The 15,445-nt window shown below is 46.9% G+C and overlaps 1 protein-coding gene across 3 annotated transcripts in view; it reads right to left on the bottom strand.

Moving 5' to 3' along the window:
- GLIS3 (GLIS family zinc finger 3) overlaps nt 1-15,445 on the bottom strand; it is a 544,141-nt gene that overhangs the window by 488,583 nt on the left and 40,113 nt on the right. For 2 of the 3 annotated variants that reach the window (XM_042964562.1, XM_042964563.1), the window contains one exon: nt 14,350-14,526. In XM_042964562.1, the coding sequence (XP_042820496.1) occupies nt 14,350-14,410 (61 nt within the window). In that variant the 5' untranslated portion in view covers nt 14,411-14,526. Of the gene's footprint in view, nt 1-14,349; nt 14,527-15,445 lie in introns of those variants that run through there. The other variant, XM_042964561.1, reaches the window with a different exon arrangement.

Here is a 15,445-nt window from a genome sequence, read left to right as displayed (position 1 = left end):
GGGACTGAAGTGTGAGCCCCTGGCTTTCACCTCTTGAAGTCACACAGAATGACCCCAACCATTCTTCAACTCGAAAATCCTCATGTCCTTCTAGCACTTTAAAGACAGATCTCTTATTATCTTTAAATATTCTCTTTTCCAAGTTAAATACACTTATTTACTCCAAGGACTTCTCGTATACTTTGGAGTCCCATCTCAATCCTGACTGTCCTGAAGTCCCGCGAGAACACTCCAGCTTGTCTACATTTCTCCAGGCAGAACCCCTAAATGGAAGAAAAAACGCCAACCCGACATCGCAGGATCCGTGTTTACCGACGGCACCTTTCCTTCCTAGACCTGGGTGTACAACTGAGGCAGGTCTTTGCAGCAAAGATGCTAAGGACCTCAATGTCCACCATTAATTTCTTCCTCTTTACTGCACCCCAGATTTTAGCTAAGCACATGGTTGGCCAACTAGAGCCTAACCCCCCGCCTTCTTTGTATCTGAGTATGTGACTGTGTGGCTTAACCACGTGACTAAGTTCTGGTCCACACAATCTTCTTTTTTTTTTTAAATGTGAAATTCATTGTCAGATTGGTTTCCGTACCACACCCAGTGCTCGTCCCAACCGGTGCCCTCCTCAGTGCCCATCACCCACTTTCCCCTCCCTCCCACCCCCCATCTTACTAACAAAGCCATTTATTCTGGTCTTCCTGCCTCCCCTGCTGGTGGGAAAGAGAGACAGCTGTAGCAGCCCTGTGTTCAGAGACGGAGGAGAGCAGAGAACACCAGCCCGTCTGGGTCTCTGGATGACTTCCTGAGGCAGAGAGCAGTCTACTCACCCTAGATGGCCCAGCCACCTCAGACCGTTACATGAGGCAGAAAGAAATTTCCATAACCTCTGGGCCACTGTAACGACAGCAGGGGTCATCCTCATGTGGACCCCACTGCCTTCGGGGTTCGTCCACGTAGGTATTCAGGAAGCACATCAAGCCCCCACTAGGCACTAAGACGCTATGTATCTGGCACCTGACCCATGGCAGTATCATTATTTCTGAGATGGGCAGTATATTGTCCTTTGTTCACAATCTGTCTCGTGACAGCAGGAAACCGGGTTCAATGTTAGTCTTTTCAGCTCCCTGTTGGGCCTTGTGACACCGGTCACGAGCTTGGTGGCCACTGCTTCATCTAGGCTGCCTCCTTCGATCCCCAGAATAACTTTACGAAACAGGTTGCTACTACTCTCCGCTTACAAATTTAAAAAAACTAAGCCTTTAAAAAAAAATGATTTCAATTTTCTTAAGAATCAGCAAATAATATAATCTAAAAAAGATAGCGAGGGGTGCCTGGGTGGCTCAGTCAGTTAAGAGTCTGACTTTCGGTTTCAGCTCAGGTCATAATCTCGTGGTGGGATGGATCCCCACATCAGGCTCCACACTGGAGTGGGGAGCCTGCTTGGGATTCTCTCTCTCTCTCTGCCCTCCCCTGGTCGCTCGGTCTCTCTCTCCCTCCCTCCCTCTCTCTGCCCCTCCCCTGCTCGCTCGGTCTCTCTCTCTCTTTCTCTCTCTCTGCCCCTCCTTTGTTCACTCGGTCTCCCTCCCTCCCTCCCTCTCTCTCTCTCTGCCCCTCCCCTGCTCGCTCGGTCTCCCTCTCTCTCTCTCTCTCTCTCTGCCCCTCCCCTGCTCGCTCACTCTCTCTCTCTCAATAAATATTTACAAAAAGTAAAAGAGACAGCAAGAAATCGCTAACATTTTCTGAACAGCTGACAGTGACAGAACAAGATCTTGCTCTGTGACCTCCCCATTCGGCTCTGAATTAATTTCCCAAATTCAATCCACTGAGCAACAGGCCTTCTGCTCCGTGGAAGAAAACATGCTGCTTTTGGTCAAACAAGTTCGAGGACTACAGCATAATAGGGACATTCACACTATGCATTTAAATATTTAAGTCTCTGATAAGGCCTGCAGAAAAAAGACCTGACCGACTTGATTTAAACACGAATGCTTCCCAAAGGAGACCCTTTTATTCAAGAAATGCCATTAACTTCCTCCGGGACTTGGAGCAGGGCTGCTCTAGACATAACCACAATGCAGTGGGATGGGAGGAACCCTCCTGCTTTACCTGCTGGGATTCCCCATCACTTCCAGATTTTACACCTGATCAGAAATACCTTCCCAAGAGAGATTATGTCATTATAAAGCTCCAAATGATGCTTTACAAAAAAGGTAGAATTCCAGGCAAACCAGGGAAAACTTTTTTGCTTTCAAAGCCCTCTTGAATTCCTTAAATCCTACCTGGAATGCTTGTCTGCTCTGCTGACCTTTTAGGGGGAGGAAAGGACTAGATTTACTGTCCAGGCTTAAACACTTAGAAACAGAAGTGAAGCAGGCAACATGAGGTCTCGTAATTCAGGGGCTCTAAATTTGAATCTCAGGACAGTTACAGCAAGTATGACACAGCAATGTGATGTCAGGCGGGTTCAGTCAAATTTAGGAAATGGGAATTGATTCTTGCACAGGTGATTCAAGGGGACAGTTAAAGACCGTCCGCATGGGGTAAGTCCCAGGCAGGCTCTAAATCTTCCATTTCTAAAGGAGCTTTCCGGATTCAATATTCAGACCTTCTACAAATTAAAAAAAAAAAAAAAAAGAAAGAAAGCAAGCAAGCACGGAACCAGCTCAAAACAAGCAACTGTAAAAACAGGCAGTCCGGGGTGTGCGGATGGACAGAAAAGGCAGGGTCGTCAAGGAGCTGATAGCTGGAGAGGATGGGAAGCTGGTGAGTGCCCTCTGCCCCCTCCACCCTTCCGGAAATGATTGCAGAGCAAATGCATGCTCATTAACAGCAGGCCTACTGGAGCGCCAGACTTTTCTGGCCCTGTCTGCAATGCCAGGGACCTCGCTCCAGTGTTGTCATGGGGAAGTTACTGCTGTTCTCCTGGCAACAGGTTACCCCGGTGAACGCCAAACAGGCTGGCCTGGCCCAGCGAGCAGTGGGTCTAGCACAGCATGCTGGCCCCAGGCTGCCTCGCCCACCCCCTCCTTTCACTCGCCCACTCCCTCGCCCACTCCGCCACCTATGCATGAGGTGGCATCCACTCCTGTGCACGAAGACATGACAGGAGGCCATGTGTATGAGGGAGAAGGGTGTCCACAGCCCCCTCCTGCTTCTGACCTTCAAAGGCCATGGCCAGCCACAGGCAGTCACCCCCACTCCCTTCAACCCACAACTAAAACGAGAACAGCTCTCAGAAGAAAACACCCCTCTCTGCCTGTTTTTACTGGAGAGCTCAGTGCCATAATCAAAACAAATCAGAAGCATAAGAAATACCTCGATGACGAGCGTCGTGATTGAAGTCTATAATACAAAGTGAAAGGAAGCCCTGAGTCAATTAACCTGTGAATTTGATCAATTAAACACAGACAGCTAAACAAAAAGATTCCGTTAAAGCAGATCCTTAATGGCTCATAGGGTTGTCGGATTTAGCAAATAAAAATAACCACCAATGCAACTCAGCAAAGCGTCTTGGCTCAAATTGTCTGAAGGGTCCCCTCAACTTCACGTGCTTCCTGTATCCACCAGGCCAGCGGGGGTGGAAAACAGAGGGGCAGAACGCAGTGACCCCAGGGGCACCCGCACCCCACCGCCGAGGGGTGGTACTGACCCAGCCCGTGTCCAGCACCTACCCTGCAGAAACAAGATCTCTTTAGACTTGTCCCACAGGGCTCCAAGAAGTAGAGCCTGGGTCCCCCGTCCTTCGCTGAAGTGCCCCATGCTCCCTTCCCCGACTGAGCCAGATGTAAGGGACATGGCTAGGTGGCTGAGTGGCCCTTCCCCTCATCCTGTCCTTGGTGTCTGGATCCAGTTCCAAGAAATTCAAGTAGTTAATACAGTACCATGAGCACCAAATGTAAAAATCTGCTGACTCAGAAAAATCCCCTTGGTGACAAGATGGCCAAGAACAGTAACTGGTGAGTCAGGAGACCTGTGTCTGAAAGCGATGGGCCATGTGATCCTGAGCAAGTCCCTGCACCATTTCCCCATCTGTTATCAATAGAGCACAGCATGTTGTTAAAGCGGGGTCACAACAGCAACAGAAAACAATACTTCTCTGGCTCTAGCCCACTGCAAAATCCTCTCCCTGCTCTCATTTCAGGAACCTCCGAACAGTCTCTCAAAATTAGTCCCATAGCATGCACGGCTTTCCTCATCTTCGGCTCTGGGTCCTTTAAGAGATCCCTGTGCCCAAGGCTCTCCACTAAACCCCTACCACTCGTACAACTGGCATGGCTCCACAGGGCCAAAGCCACCGTGCCACGGCAGGCCACCAATCCTTGGGGTGACAGTCCTGGGTCGGGGCCCTCAATACCTTGGTATCCTTGCCTCCACTGCTGGTGCCTGACCCTGATGTGTGCATCAGGCTGTTTATATAAGCACCATTTCTCTGATTCCTCACACATCCCCTGCAAACTAGCTGTAAGAAGTTCCATTTCATGGAAGAGGAAGGTGAGACTCAGAAAGATTAAGGAGGAAAATCATGCCCATGAAACCTGTAAGGGGCAAAACCGGGATGCGGACTCAGGTCCATGTAACTCCAAACCCCACCATTCCATCGAGCCCCCACCTAAGGGAACGTGGGGCTCTAGCAGCTCTGAGTTAACCATCCCAAGTCCTACACAACGTGTGTGGTATTTCCCTTAGTGGGTAAGCCTTTATGACAACAGACAGATGTGCACACAAACTGCACTATAGTTGGTTGAAAGATCTGTGAAAAGAGGTTTCCAGAATTACCCGTCACCTATATATATAAATGCTTGTGCAAACAGATTGAGAAAACATTAAATTCCAAGAGAAAAAAAAGACCAAGTTAACAGATAGTTCTCAGGGAACAAACTACACATGATTAATAAATATGTAAAAATCCAGCATTACTAATAAATGTCTTTAAGTGCACCAAAATAAGTTTTTTTTTTAACCTGTGGAATTAGGTTAAAATACTCAAAGTTGGTTACACCACCGGCTTCTGGGGCACAAGCCGGCACAACTTTCCAAAAGGTGATCTGGCAACTACTTAGCAAGAATCTTTAAAAGCACATATTCTTGGGGCGCCTGGGTGGCTCAGTCCCTTGAGCATTTGATTCGATTTTGGCTCAGGTCATGATCTCACAGTCGTGAGATTGAGCCCCGTGTCAGGCTCCACACTGAATATGGAGCCTGCCTGGGATTCTCTCTCTCCCTCTCTCACTGCCCCTCCCTCCCATGTGCACATTCTCTCCCTCTCTCTCAAAATAAATAAACTTTAAAAAAACAAATAAAAGCACATATCCTTTAACACCAAACTCTTCACTGCAGGTCTTTATGCTGAAAGAATCATCAGAAACTTCATAAAAGACTTATCTACAGACATTCATCAAAGCGTTAATTATTGTAACAGAAAGCAAAACAATACAGCGTCTAAAAATCAGAAAATGGTTAATTAAATGCAGCCATATGACTGGATACGGTTCAGCTATGAAAGTGACAGAGTCAAAAACTTAATGACAGAAAAGTGCTACCATCATCGTTAATTTCAAAGTAAAAATACAAAATCCTACATACAATATGATAATGCTCTGAGTGTAAAGACCGAAGGCAATATTTTCCAACGATTCTAAACGTTTCAAGTGCCTTCCACAATGATGTGTATTTCATGTGTAACCACAAAAACGTAGCTAACAAAATTTCAGGTGCCTGCAGGTCTTTTTTTTTTCCCTAACATGCTGAGTTGGATGAGGGCCTCCAGCATCACCAGACTAAAAGAACATGGTGGGTCCCTCCTGGGCAATCATTTTGGCTCTCCTTCCCTCATATCACAGAGCCAGACAGGTGCTGAACAACATAAATAGTAATAATAATAGAAACAGTAGCAACCGGTTTTGAGGCTTTACTCAGCCGCCAGGTTCTACACTCAGCTCTTTATAAACGGTGTATCATTTAATTCTCCCCAAACCCTAGGAGACCAGCAGTACTCTGTTGGAAAGATGAAGACACAGGCTCAGGGAGAGGAAAACACTTACCCCAAACCTCACAGTTAATGTGAGGCTAAGCAGGGCCTGGAAACCAGATATGACTTTCAGGAATGCTTTGCTCTTTCCCTAATATCTGACCAGTAAGGACTGGAAATTAAATTCATTGGGGGTTTTATGTGTGTGTGTGTGTGTGTGTGTGTGTGTGTGTGTGTGTGTGTGTGTGGAAATACAAAAATTATATTTAGCCATAGCATGACTTCTTTTCACAGAAGTCGGGACACCCAATTCTAATCCTGTCTCTTTTCCTGACAAGCCAAGAGACAATGAACAAGTCACATCCCTTCTGAGATTCTCTTACCTTTACGTATGGGAGGTTTCACTTGTTAAAATACAGCTTTCCCGGTCATTCTCCAGACCTACAGAATGTGACCCTCTGGGGTTGAGCCTAGTATATAATTTAACAGGCTCCCTGGGTTATTCTTATTCAGAAGAGTTACTCTCTGGGCTGATATTTTGGAACCAACATACTAAACAATCTATGAGTTCTCTTTCACATCCACCAGTCAATTACTGCATGGCTAGGGCCTCAAGCCTGAGGTCAAGGGTAGCGATCTGAGATGATGGGCATAATTTTTTAAAAATTTTTTTTTAACTTTTATTTATTTTTGAGACAGAGAGAGACAGAGCATGAACTGGGGAGGAACAGAGAGAGAGGGAGACACAGAATCTGAAACCGGCTCCAGGCTCTGAGCTGTCAGCACAGAGCCCGACACGGGGCTCGAACTCATGGACCGTGAGATCGTGACCTGAGCCAAAGTCGGACGCCCAACCAACTGAGCCACCCAGGCGCCCCATGAGATGATGGGCATAAGATACTAAAGATGGGCCCACCTGGGATCAGTCTGCAAGAGTAGAACTCAGAGAGAGAAATCAGAAGAAAGCAGTGTGAATACTGGATCTCGGGCCCTGCACCCGAGCCCCAGGGACTAGGGTCTGAACTGCAGGAAAACAGGTGGAAACAGAGAGTGAAGGAACCAAAGGGATGGCTTCACATGATCACCTAAGGAGTTTTAAAAAGTACTGTTGGGGCGCCTGGGTGGTTCAGTCGGTTAAGCATCCAAATTTGGCTCAGGTCATAATCTCACGGCACATGGGATTATCTACAGACATTCATCAAAGCGTTGATTATTATAACAGAAAGCAAAACAATACAGGCGTCTAAAAATCAGAAAATGGTTAATTAAATGCAGCCATATGACTGGATATGGTTCAGCTACGAACCTCTCTGCCACTCCCCATTCTCTCTCTCTCTCTCTCTCTCTCTCTCTCTCTCTCAAAAATAAATAAAAACATTTTTTAAAAATTTAAAAAGTACTGTTGACTGGGTCCCACCTCCAGATCCTTACTTAATTGGTTTAGGGTATGTGCCTGAGCCGTGGGATTTTTAAAAGCTTCCCAAGTGACTCCATTTTGAAGCTAAGCTTGGGATTCTCACATTAGCAAACGAGACACAAAGCCCTCGAAATCAGGTAGCCTTATGTGCTACAGACATACCCTTAAAACGGCTGAAAATTGATACTTCAAGGACACTCCTGATGAGCTCCCCAGAAAAAAAAAAAATCATCATCTTTTGGGTTAAAGAACAATTGAGACTCTCAATACAAAACTTCCTCAATATATTTAGGGGGATAAACTCAACACCTCAGTCCTGCTTCACTAGCTTGCTCGGCTTACAGGTTTGGCTGCATAGGAAGGATTCAGTCTCCAGGTAGATGAGTCACATGAAGCCTGTGCTGACTGGCTGGGTTTTTCTTCTTCACTGGAGGGAGGGAGTTGATCTGTTGTTTTGTCACTGCCTAGCTAAAGCCAGTGGGAGGGTGCCGCTTAGCACTTAGAGAAAGGGTATCATTTTGAAGTACCAAAGACAGCGGATGAATTGTATTCACGAAATAGATGTTTCGGTCTACTTTTTAATTTGTTCCTGTTTGAGTTAACTGAGAGTTTCATCTTTATTTTTAAAGAATGACATTTACACAGCCGCTCAAACTGCCAATCTGTTACATAAACAGCCTTGTTTTCTAAAAAGCTAGCACCGTCTAGAGGCCAAATCGTGTGCAGCGTTTCGGATTTCTCTTTTCCAGGGGACTCTCTTCAACCTGTTGCCTGAGGCCACTTGTGATGTGCCCCCAGTCCCGAGCAATTAGGGTCAGGTAGCGCAAACTGGATTTGTCACACAGCAGAATTTCCTAAGCCAGGGGAGCGGACAGGGAAGGGAGGACCAGAGTGACAGTGCGAAGCCAGACTGCACTGCAGTGATGGGGCCGGGGGCCCTAGAACCAAAGAAGCTTCTCACTGACCTCAAAAGTTAAGCTTTGGAACCGGGCCCTGGGCTTGGCCAGTGACTTCACCCAGTGACCTGGCTCTGCTACCCATACATCCAGGGAGGAGCCCAACCCTTCGGAATCCAAGCCAGGGCTAAAAGCTGCAGGTCTCATAAGTTGGTCTCACCAAGCATCAAGACGACAAACAGCGTGCTCAGTTTGCCTTACACACCGTCACACGCCGACTGAAGTATCGGCATCATCGTGGGTACTTGTGGGAAATGCCCAGATCCACAGAAGCAGAACCTGCTGGTGCAGGGCCCGGGAAGCTGAATTTTAACAATCCCTGCACCTGGGGGCTCAGGTTCATTCTCACCAAAGCTCGCAGCAGCTGTTAAGAGCCCCCAGGGTTACCCCGGGGTGGGGATGGGGGTGGGGGGGTAGCTAGGCTCTCTTTCCATAGATCCTGGCTTTTCAACGGAGGAAGGGCGGTGTGTGCAGGGCTGACCTCAGAGCTGCTCGGTTCCCCACGTGTCCCAGAGGCTGACCTCCCTGGAGGGGAGCTTCGCTCTTCCAGGGCTGCAGCTGGCAGCCTTTCCCACTGTCTCCGCTGAACCCGATGGGGCCAAGCCCCTTGCACTGACGTGCCAAGCAGCTAACCTGACCCATTAGTCCTCACTAAGTGATCTGTGCTAATCGGCAAGCTCTGGTCCCCTGGTTCTCAAACCTCAGTGTGCACCAGGAGCACTTGTTAAAATACAGATCACTGGGCTCCGCGCCCAGAGTTCCTGACTCAGTAGGTCTGGGAGGAGGCCCAAGAATCTGCGTTCCTTATAGGTTCCCAGAAGATAATGCTGATGCTACTGATCTGGGGACCGCTGGCTCTCAAGTATTTGCTGGATTTTAGAATCACTTAGAAAGCTTTAAAATGTTTTAATGAGCAGGCCACACCCCATCCCAATTCAATCACAGTAACTGGGGAGTGAGACCAAGCTGTCAGCACCTTTTAAATTATCCGAGGGGATTCCAACGTGCAACCAAATTGGAGAATCTTAACACCGTTTCTGCATCAGAGCCTGGGTAGTTTGCTAGGCTTAAGACCCCCGGGCCTCCACCCAAGGCAATCTGGCACCAGTGGGCACCGGTGCGCCTGGGTTTCTGACAAGTAGCTCAGACGACGATACAAACCGAAGTTCAGAACTTCTAACGGCATGTTAAAATCCACGGAGAGCCTTTGAGACAGTAGAGCCCATCAGCCCAGAGATTCTGACTCAGTCGGTCCACATCGCGGCCCTCGTACCTGTCATTTTCATAGCTCCCCAGTTATTTTAATATACAACTGGGGCTAGGATCACCCGTGGAACTTTTTAAACTACACGGATGGATGCCCACTCCCTACCCCAAAGCTAGCGAATCAGAACGTTGAGTACTGACAACAGGGTATGTGTTTTTAACAAGCCTCAGAGAATATTCTGAGCATGGCCAGATTTGAAAACCGGTGGTCTAAATTAAATTTCCCTTTTTTTAACCATGGACTTCTGAGAAAATCTGTGAAAACTACTGGCTTAGATTAATGCAATTCTCATTATTTCTGTTAGTGATAGCAAGCATTTCTTCGGGACCTCGATACGCCTGCTACTTTAGATACGTTATCCCTGATCCTTACAGCAACCTGGCAGGACTGAAGTTTGGGAGGAAAGCAGGGATAGCAGATTCGTGCAAATCCAGATGCCACGTAACATGACAGCCCCGATTCTAAGGTGGAACGTGGTGACATGCCAGGCTCTTGGGAAAGATGGAGGTGGGGCCCAAGATGATTCTGGATGACCCCCTCCCTCAGGCGCTGGCACCTTAAATTCCACCAGGAAGCTTCCCCCTGGCCCTCGCCTGCCCACAGGCCACTTGTGAACACGTGATTCTGCACACCGCACCCAGCCCTTGGGAAACCCACTTTGCCCTCATTTCCCCTCTACCCTTAGAGTACCCATAATTCTCCTCGGCTGCAGTAGCCTTTGGCTTGGACTGGGAAAAAAGGCAAAAGTCCTCAAACAGCTGCAGCGCTGTGGAACTACAAGACACTGCCCGTGCCGGTGCAGGCGACACCTAAGAGCTAACACTGGTAGTCGGGGCAAGGGAACCAACAACGCACTCCGGGGTCAAAGTACAAACCGGAAATCTCCCTGATGCAGGTGATGCAGAAAGCTCTCAAGACCAGCTAGGGAGAGGAGGGCAGGGGAGGGCCAGGGAGGGCCGGGGAGGGGAGGGGAGGGGCATGTTTTTGGTGGCAGAGTGGACTTCTCAGATGTCGTCCATGAGGAGACTGGGCTGATCTTCTCCCTGGACCCATGAACCTGCTGACCATTGTAGGGACCCGATCCCACCTGATTCTTCTGGACACTGTGCTAACACCCACTGCTAGAGACTGTTATCCTTGAGGTATCTATCCTCTGGCCGCGAGTCGTGCTTGCTCATCTCTCATACTTTCCGGTCCATTCGTTCCCTGAGCGTTCCTGTGCTCCCTATGCAGGGACACATTCTCCTAGTTGTGTTCTCTGACTCCACAGGCATGTGCTACATTCTGTGAGTCAAGACTGCACCAATATGATTTCGTCCATGGTTCCCCTCCTTCCCCCCTGCCACCACTCCACTGAAACTACTCCTTTCAAGTCCACTGGTCACCTCCATGTTGCCCAACCTAGTGGCCAATTCTCAGTTCTCATCCTATGTCCCGAATCAAGCAGGACTGGACAGCTGACAGGGTTTTCTCCTTGAATTACTTTCTTTTTGGCTCCCTAAAACTCCTGGTCTTCCTCTAACTTCATTATCCACTCTTCTCTGACTCCTCCCCCCACCCCTAACTGGGGAGTGACCCAGGGCTCAGGCCTTAGGCCTATTCTTCTCTTCTCCTGTCTTCTCCTTTATACTCATTCCCACGGTGACATCTAGTCTCCTGGCTTGACGTACCACCTCTGCTAAGAGTCCCAAATGTCATCATAAGTCCCAACCTCTCCCACAGGCTCTGGATTCCAATATCCAACTGCCTAGTCCGCAGTCTCATCTGGATAACCAACAGGCATCCCCAACCTGACCTGTCCACAACTCAATTCTGGTCTTTCCACCTCAAACCCACTCGTTCTACAAACTTCCTCAACACACAGAGTAGCAATTCTCTCCTTCCTGCTCCTCTGGCCAGAATGCCTGGTCTCTTCCTCTCAGATTGCCAAAGTTCATCATTGGCAATCTTACTGGCTCTATCCTCAAAATCCAGAACTCACATTTCTGTCTTCACTGCCGTAACTCTGCTCTAACTCACTCTTACCTGTGCTTGGATCAGCATTAGTCACCTGGCTGGACTCCTTCCACCACATTCTGCCTCCCTCCAGCCTATTCTCAATACAACGGCCAGAATGATCCCTTTAATCCAAAGTCAAATTAGGTCACTCCACTATTCAAAAGTCTCCAGAAATTTCCACCTCATAGTAAAAGCCAAAGTCCGTACAAGGTCCTACCCAATCTACTCTCACCATTTCCTGCCAATGGGCCCCTCTGTTACCTCACCAACCTCATTTCCTCCCTCTGCCCTTCCTTCACTTGGCTCTTCTTGGAACACCCTTAGGCAGTTCCCTCACCCACTTCAGGGGTTTATGCAGATACTGCCTTCTCAGGCCTTCTATCTAACCTGGTAAAACAAAACAAAACAAAAACAAAAAACACCACAAGCCCACCCCCGCCCCGCCTCTTTGTGCTGTCCGTCTCCTTGCTTTGTCTTCTCCATAGCATTTTTTGTTTTTAACCATTGGATATGCATTTTACATATTTGCTTATTGTCTGGCTCTCTCAAAACAATGCAAGCTCATGGTGGCATTTTACTACAACAGTCCGTACTCAATATTTTTTTTAATTTTTTTAACATTTATTTTATTTTTGAGACAGAGAGAGACAGAGCATGAATGGGGGAGGGTCAGAGAGGGGGAGACACAGAATCCGAAACAGGCTCCAGGCTCTGAGCTGTCAGCACAGAGCTCGACGCGGGGCTCGAACTCACGGACCGTGAGATCGTGACCTGAGCCGAAGTTGGCCGCTTAACCGACTGAGCCACCCAGGCGCCCCCTCAATAAATATTTTTGAGTATATCTTGTTAATTCTAATACTCACTACCCTCTTCCCTGCCAACTGGGGTTTGGAACCTGCAGAAGAGGAACCAGGGTCCATATGTCTCACCACTTGCCTTTGTTTCTCATTTTCCAAAACCCTCCTCTAAGATTGTACGTGTGGCAGACTGAATATAGGTATTTATCTCCATTTCTCCCCAAACTCATTTCCCAGGGTAAAAAGCCAATAGGTAATATTTAAAATTTAAAAGTCAAGGTTACATGTGATTTTGCAATATGGAGGAAGATAAAGCAGAGAGGAAAGTGCTTGCCTCTGGGGAGTAAGAATCTGGGGGTGGGGGGAGTAAGAGATGTTGTTGTTGAATTTGTTGTTTTGTTTTTTAAATCTTAGGGTACAATTTGATTGCAAAAATTTTAAAGAAACAGATAAAATACAGTAATGGGAGAAGATTTTAATATACTTTTTTCAAACCAGTGAGATCCAGAAGATAAATAAACACAGACAAAGACTGAATATTACAATCAAGTCACTTGTTTTAATTGCTCAAGAATTTGACATCCGCTGAAGGAAAGACACATAAAAATCAATCACGTACATGACTGCAAACAAAACCTCAAGAAAATATGGAAAGGAGAGATTTTATAGATCTCATTCTCTACTGAGAAGCCAGTAAGACTAGAAATAAATGATATATAAAGGGAGCTTTAGAAATATAGAAATTCCTTTTCTCTCTTGACGGAGCTAACTTTCAACAGCACTTGCTCCCTGGGGACACAATACATAAAAAGCTTCATTTGACAGTCAAAGCTGAGCAATGACTTTGGTGTTGTAGCCAGTGACTACCCAGCCCCTGAAGCACTGAAATTCATTGATTAAAAGGATGAGGACCCATATGGCATCTTGATTTAGGAGGAATAAAAAATACATTAAATAATTCCTAAAATATCGTATCCATTATTCATAAGCGTGGTCATTACTTTAAATCCAGAGCCACAAAATGTCAATCAGCTGATGGAAAGGACCAGAACTTCCAATGTCTGTAGCACCTCTATGCCCATCTCTGGTCAGCGGCTCTGGAAGGACTGAGGACCAGTAGGCACTAAGATTTACTGACGGACGGGATTTCAGCCAATAGCTGAAAAAAATCTTTCAAGTATCTGGATAAGTGCTTCTCAAAGTTGTGTGTCAGTTCAAAAGTGTGGTTCTGGGCCTCACCCCTGACCAACTGAATCTGAACACGTGGAGAAATTTTAAAAATCTACCTTTTCCAATAGGGCTTTTTTGCTGCAGTTTGAAAAAAAACTAGATTTACATAATCTACTAACAATGACCTCCCAGTAATCCAGAGTGAACTAAAATCATGGAAGATAATTGACTCAGCATAGTAGCTCTTTTTGGGGGGGGGTGGCGGGGGGAAGGGGTCTACTGCTCTATAGTTTAATTAAAATGAAAGTCTTGACAGTAACTACCTGACAGGCTTGACACACAACTATTTTTTGGGGTTATCCTTTATAATTTTGACTTTGATTCACCAAGGGAACGACAGTTTCCGCTCGACACGGATATCACGTCAACCACTGCCAGCACCACACCTCCCATCCGCGTATTCCCACCCCATTTGTTCATCACCCAGGAAGATCCTCCCTAAGAATGCCCTCCCAAGTTAGGCGAGGTATTTCACAGAACAATAAAAAATGTGTGTGAATCTTTTCATTGCTAATTCGACTTCTGGGAACACATTCTAACATTTCTCAGACTGATACGCAGAGATGTTTGGACCACTATGCTAGCTGGAGCATAGCTTGTAACAGCAAAAAAACTGAATCGGCCTAAGTATCTGTAACAGTTAGAATGAAGTGTGTCTGACTATAAGAGAAAGTTTAAAATAATCACCACTTAACCAAACAGGAACACATTTCTCTCTCACCTGCAAGAACTGCAGAGGACGGAGACCATCCAGGGCTAAGACAGCATCTTCGTGGCGTCATCAGGGACCGAGGTTCCGGTCTTGCCGATTCACCACCCTCAGGAAGTGGTTTCCATCCTTCAAGGTCCAGTGCACAGCCACATGTTCCCTACATCCTTCGGGATCACCACTCACCACCTGGGAGAGTGATGGGAAAACGGGGAAATCTGAGCACCCGGGCATGTTGAAATCAAGAACAAAAATTAGGCCTAAAGAGATACTGCACTGGGCCAGGTTTACTGGATTCAACTTAGAATTTAGATTCTTCTTCCTACTTCTATATAGATGGGAACCCTTCATGAAATGTGAAGGGTGGAAAATTTCTTTAAATTACATTTTCTCTGTTCACCTGAGTACAGTGGGAGTAAATTTACAATCCTACGGAGCCATACTCTTGAAAAATTGTAAAACTTTTTTTATTTTAAAGTCTCCTTCAGATTGCTTTACTATCTGAGTTTTGGAGGTAGGGGACTGAATTTTCCTTCCTTACTCCAAAGCATTAAATGAGATAAAAGGCCTCCACCTCTGATGCTCCTCTCAAGTCAAATAATATCCTCCTTCCTGGGCCAGAGAGGAAGTGGAACCCATGTGTCTCGCTCACTGTCTCTCCTGCCTCTTCTACCCACAATGTCCTAAGATCAATGAAGGTCAGTTTTTCTTCTGCTTCCTCCTCCTGTCTCCTAGGACTTCCCTTAGTACCAGCACCAGCCATATAATTTTTGGAACCCGATGCAAAAGGAATAAGGGCCCTGTGTTCAAAACTTATTAGGAAATTCAAGATGGTGATGGCAGAACATCTAAACCAAGTACCAGGCCCTTCTAAGCACAGGGCCCTGTGTGGCTGTGCAGGCGGCACGCCCACATGGCTGGGCCCGTGGCTGACCCTGTGGCTGGCCCCACATCTACCCAAAGCCTTGAAGTGATGGCTTTGGGGCTTTCACCCTCCCTACAGAATAACTTCCTGCTTTCTGATGCTGGCTTATCGCTTAGACCTTACGGGTGATAAAAATAACTTCTCTAGATGTGAAGGAGCCTGGACTTCAAGCTTACTTCCCTG

Source organism: Panthera tigris, chromosome D4, assembly GCF_018350195.1.
Source record: "Panthera tigris isolate Pti1 chromosome D4, P.tigris_Pti1_mat1.1, whole genome shotgun sequence".
NCBI classification, from domain to species: Eukaryota; Metazoa; Chordata; class Mammalia; order Carnivora; family Felidae; genus Panthera; species Panthera tigris.
This window is presented reverse-complemented; position numbering and strand designations above follow the sequence as displayed.